Raw genomic sequence first — 12,497 nt, forward strand, 5'->3', positions numbered from 1 at the left:
TGTTTGGTGGGGAGTCTGCTTCTTCCTCTCCCTCTGCCCCTTCCTCTACTCATATTCTCTCTCTCTTTCTCAAATAAAATCTTTAAAAAAAAAAAAAAACTTGTGGTTGAAATAATGAAATCACAACTCTAAAGTGGCACAACAGGAAATATATTTTTAAAAAAAATCAACTATTCCAAATGCAGAAAATAATAAAAAACACAAAACTGTTCATTAAGTATAAGAGAGTTTTAAGATTTTACACTGGGTCACAAATCAATGGCTATTTGTGAATTTTTATATATATATATATATATATATATATATATATATATAATCAATAAGAACTGCTACAATTATTGAACTTCCTGTGCAAAAACACTGCGCTACTTCTTACACATCTTATTTTTTCCTCACAAATACTTTAGGAAGCATATAACATTGTCTACACTTTACAAAGAAAAAATTTAGGACCTACAGAATTCACTTAACATCACTCAACTCAGAGGTAACAAGAACCAGAACTCAAACATAGTGTTCATCACACTCCTAAATCTATTATTTTACATTAAGGAAACAAATTCCCTTTCATTCACATTTAAAGAAAACACATTGGTCTTAATTTACAAATTCACCTTTCACCTGAGTATCATCCTTGGCCTTGTACTCAGTGCTCTTAATCGCCAACTCCACACCATAGCCAGAGAGGTAAACAGGCTCCTTCCTGGGATTCTGCAAGCAGAGTAAGTATTCCACCATTACTATCTGGTTCTTTATACATGTCACAGTGTACAAGACATGAGGATGTTAATGTCACACAGCCACCATCTAGGATTATACACTCAAAATATACTTAAACTTCCATGGGAATTTCAGTATATCCTACCAAAAGTAGGGGAATGGGAATTCCAAAACCAGATGAGGGGACAGCTGACAGGGCAAAAGTAGCCAAACCATGTGAAGAAATGGAGAAAAAGAAAAGGAAGTTCCAGAACCTACACACACAGCAGGGTTGAAAACTGATGAGGTTTCAAACCCAAAAGTACTTTGTTGGAACCATGTGTGTTATGTGTTCATTTTTAATTGAATTTAAATGTCTTCAGGTAGGGTTTGGGCTGACCAACTGCCACAGGCTTACTACCATCCTGAATGAGGATGGTGCTTTAGATATTTTAATCTTAAGTAACAGCAATAAAGTCTAGAAAGCAGAGGAGGAAGGAGAGCAGTTGCCAAAAACTGGATATTAAAAAAAAAAATCTGTTTCTGTTCATACACATTTTCATTTAAAAATTTTATTTTACATGTATGGACTTACCTCAATTTTACTGAGCTTATTATGACACAGAAACTTTAAAGGCTGATATGTTTACATATATATCTTAAATGTTAAATGTTACAGAAGATTTCAAAAACAATTTTAAATCAATTCTGCTTGCTTTTATTTCTTTAGAAATCTTTCCTTTTACATCAAATGAAAACATTCCAAAACGAAAAAAAAAAAAAGGTTTGAGAGGAACAATATTCAAGAATCAGTTTCAAAAAAAAGAAATCAGTTTCACAGTATCCTGATTACATTAAATCTAGAATATATAATTTACATGGTTCATTTTTAAGTAGGATATAAACTTTAAGCCATTTTTTAAGCATAATTATTTTATATTTCTTCAGAAAGGCAAGCAAAATACCTCCTGTGTACAAATAACAGATATGATGAAAAGTAGTTCAAATAATTTTATAAAGGGAGGATATTATTAGCTTATGTGCTAAGGTCATGCTGGGCAAATTAACATTTATAAAAATTCTAAAATAAATCAATACTCACAAGTATATAATGTCTGAATACATAATTGATTTTGCCTGCATTGCTTTTTGACACAAGCTGGAGGTGGAAATTATAAAATTCCTCATAACCAATCTCAGAGTAGAAAATCACCACTGGGCTTTCAGGATTAGATGAGGGGTATCTGTGATCTCCTTTGAACAATAAAGGTTTGGGCCTGAAAATAAATATTAAAAGCTTACTTTTTTTTCAGTTTTTATTTCAATTCCACTTAGTTAACATACAGTGTTATATTAGTTTGAGGTATACAATATAGTGATTCAACACATCCATACAGCAACTGGTGCTCATCCCAATTTCACCCATCCTCCTACCCCCCTTAAAATTTCAAACTTAAAAACATTCTTAAACATCGGGTGCTTGAGTGGCTCTGTCAGTTAAGCAGCTGCCTTAGGCTTAGGTCATGATCCCAGGGTCCTGGGATCAAGACCCGTGTCAGGGTCCCTGCTCAGCAGGGGAGTCTGCTTCTCCCTCTCCCTCTGCCCTGCTTGTGCTCTGTCTCTCTCAAATAAATAAATAAAATCTTTTTTAAAAAAAAGTTCTTAAACATTAAAAACAGTACAAGATGTAGCTATAGCAGCAATAATTTAAGATTTTAAGCATCTTAATACAAAGAATATCAAAATCTGAAACAGTTTGCAGTTAGTAAGAATACTGTCAGATATGAATCTTACTTATTCATGACTAAAAATAATAAAAGTACATTATATAAACACCAACTATAAAACTGCAGACTTCGATTAATAATTGTTACCAATTCTTAAAGAAAGATGACAGCCAAAAAGAGGAAACCTATCCACACCTCACAACATTAAGACTTTAGTAAGTTTTTCTCCCATATAAATAAATTACCCTTTTTAAAAAAAAAAAAAAAAAGATTTTTATCTATTTTCAAAAGAGAAAGAGAATGTGAGCAGGGAGAGGGACAGAGAGAGAGGGAGAAAGAATCTCAAGCAGACCCCACACTAAGCACAGTGTCCGACACAGAGCTCAATTCCAGAACCCTGAGATCAGGACCCAAACTTAATCAAGAGGCAGAGGCTTAAGTGAGGCCACCCAGGCACCCCTAAATAGATTATCCTTTCACCTGGAAACATAAGTACAAATAACGTGAAAGGATAGGATGACTTTAAGCATATAACTTGTCAACCATAGAAACTCCCTCCTCTATTATTTTTACTACTATGATCTTCCTACTAAATGATTTAACATTAAAGTTTTCCTCCTGAATTTTAAAACTTCACCCTCAAAAAAAATTCCCTAATAATGCCATCAAAATACTAATAGATCTTGGGGGCCTCAGTGGCTCAGTCAGTTGGGTGTCAAACTCTTGGTTTCTGCTCAGGTTGTAATCTCGGGATTGTGAGATTAAGCCCCACATTGAACATGGAGCCTTCTGGGGGTTTTCTCTCTCCCTCTGTCCTTCCCAACTCGCTCACTCTCTCAAAAAAACAAAAACAGGGGCGCCTGGGTGGCTCAGTGGGTTAAAGCCTCTGCTTTCAGCTCGGGTCATGATCTCAGGGTCCTGGGATCGAGCCCCGCGTCGGGCTCTCTGCTCAGCGGGGAGCCTGCTTCCTCCTCTCTCTCTGCCTGCCTCTCTGCCTGCTTGTGATCTCTGTCTGTCAAATAAATAAATAAAATATTAAAAAAAAAAAGAAAACAAACAAAAAAAACCTATAGGACATTCTTACATAGTTATCTTGCATGTGTTAAAAATAATGAGGTACACCTACATATACTAATGGGAAGAAACCTCCTATAAAAATAAACCTACATACCTGTATAAATTTATAATCACAGGAAAAAAAGTCTAAAACAATATGACAAACAATTAAAAATAGTTACATCTCAGAAGAGGAGACACCATTGCTCTTTTCTTTATGAAAGCCTACAGTATTGTTTTAACAAGTTAAGGAAAGAGGTTTTTTTGTTTTGTTTTGGTTTTTGGTTTTTGGGGGAAAAAATTTTTTTTAAAGATTTTATTTATTTATTTGACAGACAGAGATCACAAGCAGGCAGAGAGGCAGGCAGAGAGAGAGGGGGAAGCAGGCTCCCCGCCGAGCAGAGAGTCCCATGCGGGGCTCGATCCCAGGACCCTGAGATCATGACCTGAGCCGAAGGTAGAGGCTCAACCCACTAAGCCACCTAGGCACCCCTGGAAAAAGTTTTTTTAATCCATTAATTATGTTTACCCCAAGACCCCAAGGGAACAGCACTTTACCATGCAAGCCATTTTCGAATATCCATTTCTGGACCTGGAGATAGCTGGAACATATACCCCATTTTCTGGTTGTCATTCTGAGTAAAAGGCTCTCGTGCCATTTAGTGAGCAGAGAACAAGTGCTGGGCAGATAATCTTACTAAAAAAGAACTACCCTGCCTAAAATGCTCTTCAGATACAGCAGAGCAACACCACAGAGAGATCACTGTTATCCTATTTATAATGGCCTTAGAGAGAAGGTACAATGCAGTTACTGCCACAGCCAGACAGCAACAGGCACCTGCTATTAGCTGTCCACCACAGGAAACCTACCATTAAGTAAAAAAGCCAGCCCATTAATTACCAATATAATAGTCAAATTAAGCTTGCAATTATCTTTTTTTTTTGCAATTATCTTTTAAATAGCCTTTTTCTGAAACTGATAATACTCTGAGAAAGCATTATCATCACTACCATTACTTCAGACACTGGCTTTAATACACAGGTATTCTTCCCCCACCACAGGTATTCTTTATTAAGCTAATGACAAAGGCTCTCAGTCATTACTAAAGAGTAACAGTAATATTTAGTACTCTATTATCTCCATTTCAAAATGAGACAGGGAAAGAAAGGTTAAGTAATTTGCCTAAGTTTACAAAACTATTTTAAGTAATGGAGCTGGGATTCAGCTAGTTAGTCTGGCTCCAGAATCCATACTCTAAGCAACTGTACCTACATACTACGAAACCTGTAAGAAAAATCCGATGATGGATTTGATATAGAAGAAAGCATAATGGGGCGCCTGGGTGGCTCAGTGGGTTAAAGCCTCTGCCTTCGGCTCAGGTCGTGATCCCAGGGTCCTGGGATCTAGCCTCACGTCAGGCTCTCCGCTCAGCAGGGAGCCTGCTTCCTCCTCTCTCTCTGCCTGCTTCTCTGCCTACTTGTGATCTCTGTCTGTCAAATGAATAAATAAAATCTTTTTAAAAAAAAGAATAAAGCACAACGCAATACATGATATTTAACACGAAGAAACACACAATCTACCTTTCAGATGCTGTGAGGAGAAGATTCTCAAGGGTGTCAAAATCACAGGTCTTCTTTCCATGCACAGAAAAAAATGAATTACATCCTTCTGGTGGAGGCTCATCAGCTGCTATCTGCCATTTAAGACACAAGACATTCTTGTAATGATCTCTAACTCAAGAGTAAAGACATGAATATTCCAAGTAGGTGATTAGATGGCAATGAAGTAACATCAATAAAAGCAAAAATTAACATCTACTGAACCCCCATGGTGTGACAGGATGTAAGAGTTTTTATGTGTCACTGTTTCTTATGTATTATTTCATCTAGCTCCTCCCAATATCACCCCAAGAGGTACGTATTACCATCATCCCCAAAATAGAACTTTAAAATCTATCTCAGAAAAATAACAAAAGATGTCCAAGGAATACAGTATGTACCTTGAAGAAAACTAGGCTTACACGGTCCCTATTAAGTATATTAAGTCCACATAATAAACATAATTGCAAATTAACCTGAAACCCCTCTCTGAAATAGGAAGAATGACATAGCATCTAAAAAAGTAACTGGACCTAAAAAGGAATATAGATGGAAGGTAAAATTATCTACGAAGCATAGTAAGACATTCCAGGGAAAGGCTGAATGAGACATGAGTTTATGTTTAAAGTGAAATGCATAAATGCCAACGCATAATGAGACAAGTCAAGCTGCAACTTTAATGAGGCACATTGAGAAGAGTGAGTATAATGAGAGGAGAAAAGAAAGAATTATAATGTCAAGTACTGCAGTGTGCACTGTCATTTATGTAATACATTAATATTAAGATGTCCTTTTCTACAACGTAAGAGAAATAATTCAGAGATGGAAAAACAGAAAGCTTGCCATGAAAAACTAACAGGAAAACTTTTCATTACATTCTTCATTTTTCTGTGAATTATTATAAAACTTACAACACAAAGAAAAGAAAGAATAGTATGATAAAGCCCCATGTACCCATGACCCAGCTTCAATATTATCACCTCATGGCCAATCTTATTTCATTCACCTTCCTGCCACACTCCAATGGATCATTCTGACACAAATTCCAAATAATATTTCATTTGTAATGTTTCAGTTTGTCTCAATAAAAGATCAGAAGTTTTTTTTTTAAAATACCTATTACCACCCTTTTAAAATGTAATAAAATTCTGCATAGATGGCAACTGGCAATATGGTTTTTCAATCTTCCCAAGTTAACTCATTAAAACAGAGGATTAAAACTGGATAGCAAATAGATCACATTATGACAAACTGAATGGGAAAAAATATCCCTATGACATAAGACCTGCGGGTATCAGATGCCATTGAGAAGGAAGGAAAGGGATGCTTAATAACAGAGATTCTGATGATCCTGACAAAGAAAACCAAAGAGCCAACAGGTTTTCACTGTAAAGTATGGTGGGCCAATGCATTTGTTCCATCTAGTACCAGGTGAGCACAAGGAGGCCCATGAAAAGGTTAAAGGGCTTAGGTTAGTTTAGCTGCTCTGAACTCTCAAAATTCACCAACTAGTAGTACTTGCAAGGACAGGGCCCCACGGTAAGAAGAAACTGCTGAGGATGCAATGAAACTTGGGAGAGCACAGGGATATAGAGACAACTAAAGAGAAAGTCCAATGAAAGTGCAGGAGGGGAATAAGGGAAATCCCAAAACCATGCCACCATTTTTTTAAACCACCATACTTCTTTTTTTTTTTTTCTTTTAAGGTTTTATTTAGTCATTTCACAGAGAGGGAGAGTACAAGCAAGGAGAGCAGCAGGCAGAGTGGTAGGGAGAAGCAAGCTCTCTGCTGAGACAGGAGCCGGATGTGGGACCTGATCCCAGGACCCTGGGATCATGACCTGAGCCAAAAGCAGCCACTTAACTAACTGAGCCACCCAGGTATCCCCACCATACTTCTTTTTAACACTACCTAAAATCAACAGAAGAGGGAGCCATGACAACCTTTAAAAGATAAGGAAAACCAATTTCACATCAAAAGGAGCAGAAAAGTCTCAACGTCAAATCCCACAAAAAGCTAAGAAAAGAGAAGGGGGTCAGAATAGAATAACATCTTTATTTTTATAAATGAGGGCTGTCCAAGAGAAATTTCAGCAACAACGGAAATCTTCTACATCTACACTGTCCAATGAGGTAGCCACTTACCACCAGTGACCATCAAACACTTGAAATTTGGCTGATGCAAATGAAGAGCTAAATTTTTTACTTCATTTAATCTAAACTTATTTAAATTTAAACAGTCACACATGGCTACTGGCTACCATATTGGACAGCATAGCTAATAAAGCCATGTCAGAAAAACACAGCCAAAAACAGATGGAAATGTGAACTACTATTTCAAACAAGTTAAACTATATTAAGAAAATTATATTAGACATAACGAAGAACCTAAGGCAGAATTAGAAAAACTCAGAAGTGAGGTGAAAGACTCAAGAGAAAAGAATCTATAAAAGAAAAATCACTGCAAGGGATGCCTGGGTGACTTAGTCATTAAGCGTCTGCCTTCGGTTCACGTTGTGAATCCAGGGTCCTGGGATCAAGCCCTGCACAGGGCTCCCTGCTCAGCGGAAAGCCTACTTCTCCCTCTCCCACTCTCCCTGCTTGTGTTCCATCACTGTCCCTCTCTGTGTCAAATAAATAAAATCTTTAAAAAGACAAAAAAGAAGAAAGAAAAATCATTGCAGAAATTAAGACTAAACTAGAAAGGGCACAAAAACAAACATGAGAAGTAATGACTTAAAGAAACAGAAGATAGAAGGAGGAAATATTTAAAAATCAAAAAGAAATAAGGAGAAAGCAATTCGGAGAAAGTGACAATGAAGCTAGGCAAAGAAAGTTCAACATGCAGGGAGAGATTATATGAATTCCAAAACAAGGGACTAGAAAAAACTATATGTTTTAAGAAAACATTCTTGAAATAAAAAATGATCTGAAACTCTATATTAGTAAGTACATATTGGGTATCTGAGAATACTGACCCAGGACAATCACGCTCCAATTTTTTCAACATCATAATTCACTAGAATATAATGTAAGCCATGTTAAAGAAAAATTAATAATCCTTCAGTGGTCTAGACAAAAGGACCAAGAGATGTTAAGAGAAAGAAAACAAGATTATCATCCAACATTCCACAAGAAGACTTTATGCTAAAAGAAAAAGAAATATGTTCAAGCCAAGGAAAGAAGATATAAAGCAAGGACTTTATATCTAACATATATAAACATGCAAAACTGAGGAAATATTGTTCCTATGAGCCCCTCTTGAGGAAGCTACCACTAAGCAAGAGTCAGAAAAGCCAACTAACTAAAGACACGTGGCAAAAGGACCACTAGTGACACCCCGTCATCTAACGGTAAAATTTACAAGTCTTAGTGACAAAGAGAAAATCCCGAAAGCAGCCGGGGACAAGAAGTCTGTTACATACAATGGTAAAAATATTAGATTGGCAGCAGACTTATCCACAGAGACCTGGCAGGCCAGAAAGAACTGACATGATATACTCAAAGCACTAAATGAGAAAATTATGCAGCCAAGAATACTATATCCAGCTAGGCTATCATTGAAAATAGAAGGAGAGACAAAAAGCTTCCAAGACAAAAAAAAACTAAAAGAATTTGTAAACACCAAACCAGCCCTACAGGAAATACTGAAAGGGGTCCTTTAAGCAAAGAAAGAGCCTAAAAGTAGTAGACCAGAAATGAACAGAGACAATATACAGTAACAGTCACCTTAAAGGCAATACAATGGCACTAAATTCATATCTCTCAATAGTTACCCTGAATGTAAATGGGCTAAATGACCCAATCAAAAGACACAGGGTATCAGAATGGATAAAAAAAACAAAACCATCAATATGCTGCCTACAAGAAACTCATTTTACACCCAAAGACACATCCACATTTAAAGTCAGGGGGTGGAAAACAATGTACCATGCTAATGGACATCAAAGGAAGCTGGGGTAGCAATCCTTATATCAGATCAATTAGATTTTAAGCCAAAAACTATAATAAGAGATGAGGAAGGATACTATATCATACTCAAAGGGTCTGTCCAACAAGAAGATCTAACAATTTTAAATATCTATGCCCCTAACATGGGAGCAGCCAACTATATAAACCAATTAATAACAAAATCAAAGAAACACATTGACAATAACACAATAATAGTAGGGGACTTTAACACCCCCCTCACTGAAATGGACAGATCATCCAAGCAAATGATCAACAAGGAAATAAAGGCCTTAAATGACACTCTGGATCAGATGGACATCACAGATATATTCAGAACATTCCATCCCAAAACAACAGAATACACATTCTTCTCTGTGCACATGGAACATTCTTCAGAATAGATCATATCCTGGGTCACAAATCAGGTCTCATTCAACCAGTACCAAAAGACTAGGATCATTCCCTGCATATTTTCAGACCACAATGCTCTGAAGATAGAACTCAATCACAAGAGGAAAGTTGGAAAGAACTCAAATATATGGAGGCTAAAGAGCATCCTACTAAAGAATGAATGGGTCAACCAGGAAATTAAAGAAGAATTGAAAAAATTCATGGAAAAATATGATCATGAAAGCACAACTGTTCAAAATCTGTGGGACACAGCAAAGGCAGTTCTGAGAGGAAAATATATAGCAATACAAGCCTTTCTCAAGAAACAAGAAAGGTCTCAAATACACAACCTAACCCTACACCTAAAGGAGCTGGAGAAAGAACAGCAAAGAAAGCCTAAACCCAGCAGGACAAGAGAAATCATAAAGGTCAGAGCAGAAATCAATGAAAAAGAAACCAAAAAAACAATAGAACAAATCAACAAAACTAGGAGCTGGTTCTTCAAAGAATTAATAAGATTGATAAACCCCTGGCCAGACTTATCAAAAAGAAAAGAGAAAGGACCCAAATAAATAAAATCATGAATGAAAGAGGAGAGGTCACAATCAACACCAAAGAAATATAAACAATTTTAAGAAACATATTATGAGCAACTATACGCCAGCAAATTGGACAATCTGGAAGAAATGGATGCATTTCAAGAGACGTATAAACTACCAAAACTGAACCAGGAAGAAATAGAAAACCTGAACAGACCCATAACCAGTAAGGATATTGATGCAATCATCAAAAATCTCCCAACAAACAAGAGCCCAGAGCCAGACAACTTCCCATGGGAATTCTACCAAGTTTTGTTTTGTTTTGTTTTTTAAGATTTTATTTATTTATTTGACACACAGAGAGAGAGAGAGATCACAAGTAGGCAGAGAGGCAGGCAGAGAGGGGGGGGGAGAAGGGTCCCCACTGAGCAGAGAGCCCAATGTGGGGCTCGATCCCAGGACCCTGAGATCAAGACCCAAGATGAAGGCAGAGGCCCAACCCACTGAGCCACCCAGGCGCCCCTCTACCAAGCTATTAAAGAAGAATTAATTCCTATTTTCCTGAAATCGTTCCAAAAAATAGAAATGGAAGGAAAACTTCCAAATTCATTTTATGAGATCAGCATTACTTTGATCCCAAAACCAGAAAAAGACCCTCATCAAAAAAGAGAATTACAGGGGCGCCTGGGTGGCTCAGTGGGTTAAGCCGCTGCCTTCGGCTCAGGTCATGATCTCAGGGTCCTGGGATCGAGTCCCATATCGGGCTCTCTGCTCAGCAGGAAGCCTGCTTCCCTCCCTCTCTCTCTTTGCCTGCCTCTCTGCTTACTTGTGATCTCTCTCTGTCAAATAAATAAAATAAATCTTTAGAAAAAAAAAAAAAAAAGAGAATTACAGACCAATATCCTTGATGAACACCGATACAAAAATACTCACCAACATACTAGCCAATAGGATCCAACAGTATATTAAAAGGATTATTTACCATGACCTAGTGGGATTTATTCCAGGGCTGCAAGGTTGATTCAACATCCGCAAATCAATCAATGTGATACAAGACATTAATAAAATAAAGAACAAGAACCATATGATACTCTCAACAGATGCTGAAAAAGCATTTGACAAAGTATAGCATCCTTTCTTGATCCCAAAACTCTTCAAAGTGTAGGGACAGAGGGTACATACCTCAATATTATCAAAGCCATCTATGAAAAACCCACAGCGAATATCATTCTCAATGGAGAAAAACTGAGAGCTTTTCCACTAAGGTCAGGAACACGGCAGGGATGTCCATTATCACCACTGCTATTCAACACAGTACTAGAAGTCCTAGCCTCAGCAATCAGACAACAAAAAGAAATTAAAGGCATCTGAATCAGCGAAGAAGTCAAACTCTCACTCTTTGTAGATGATATGATACTTTATGTGGAAAACCCAAAAGACTCCACTCCAAATCTGCTAGAACTCATACAAGAATTCAGTAAAGTCTCAGGATATAAAATCAATGCACAGAAATCAGTTGCATTTCTCTACACCAACAACAAGACAGAAGAAAGAGAAATTAAGGAGTCAATCCCATTTACAATTGAACCCAAAACCGTAAGATACCTAGGAATAAACCTAACCAAAGAAGCAAAGAATCTGTACTCAGAAAACTATAAAGTACTCATGAAAGAAATTGAGGAAGACAAAGAAATGGAAAAATGTTCCATGCTCATGGATTGGAAGAACAAATACTGTGAAAGTATCTATGCTACCTAAAGCAATCTACACATTTAACCCAATCCCTATCAAAATATCATCCATTTTTTCAAATAAATGGAACAAATAATCTTAAAATTTATATAGAACCTGAAAAGACCTCGAATAGCCAGTGGAATGGTGAAAAAGAAGGCCAAAGTTGGTGGCATCACAATTCCAGACTTCAAGCTCTATTACAAAGCTGTCTTCATCAAGACAGTATGGTACTGGCACAAAACAGACACATAGATCAATGCAACAGAATAGAGAGCCCAGAAATGGACCCTCAACTCTATGGTCAACTAATCTTTGACAAAGCAGGAAAGAATGTCCAATGGAAAAAAGAGTCTCTTCAACAAATGATGTTGGGAAAATTGGACAGCTACATGCAGAAAAATGAAACTGGACCATTTCCTTATACCACACACAGAAATAGGCTCCAAATGGATTAAAGACCTCAATGTTAGAAAGGAATCCATCAAAATCCTTGAGAAGAACACAGGCAGCAACCTATCTGACATCAGCCACAGCAACTTCTTCCTAGAAACATCGCCAAAGACAAGGGAAGCAAGGGCAAAAAGGAACTATTGGGACTTCATAAAGATCAAAAGCTTTTGCACAGCAAAAGAAACAGTCAACAAAACCAAAAGACAACTGACAGAATGGGAAAAGATATTTGCAAATGACATATCAGATAAAGAGCAAGTATCCAAAATCTATAAAGAACTTATCAAACTCAACACCCAAAGAACAAATAATCCAATCAAGAAATGGGCAGAGGACATGAAGAGACATTTCT

At 37.0% G+C, this 12,497-nt stretch overlaps 1 protein-coding gene across 1 annotated transcript in view; it reads right to left on the bottom strand.

Moving 5' to 3' along the window:
* Positions 1–12,497, bottom strand: part of UGGT1 (UDP-glucose glycoprotein glucosyltransferase 1) — a 117,148-nt gene that overhangs the window by 86,167 nt on the left and 18,484 nt on the right. The window contains exons 5-7 of the mRNA XM_080799532.1: positions 5,064–5,176; positions 1,802–1,976; positions 615–711 (exon numbers count right to left, since the gene is read on the bottom strand). Of these exons, the coding sequence (XP_080655658.1) occupies positions 615–711; positions 1,802–1,976; positions 5,064–5,176 (385 nt within the window). The remainder of the gene's footprint in view (positions 1–614; positions 712–1,801; positions 1,977–5,063; positions 5,177–12,497) is intronic.

The sequence above is a fragment of the Martes martes genome, assembly GCF_963455335.1.
Source record: "Martes martes genome assembly, chromosome: 3".
Lineage (NCBI taxonomy): Eukaryota > Metazoa > Chordata > Mammalia > Carnivora > Mustelidae > Martes > Martes martes.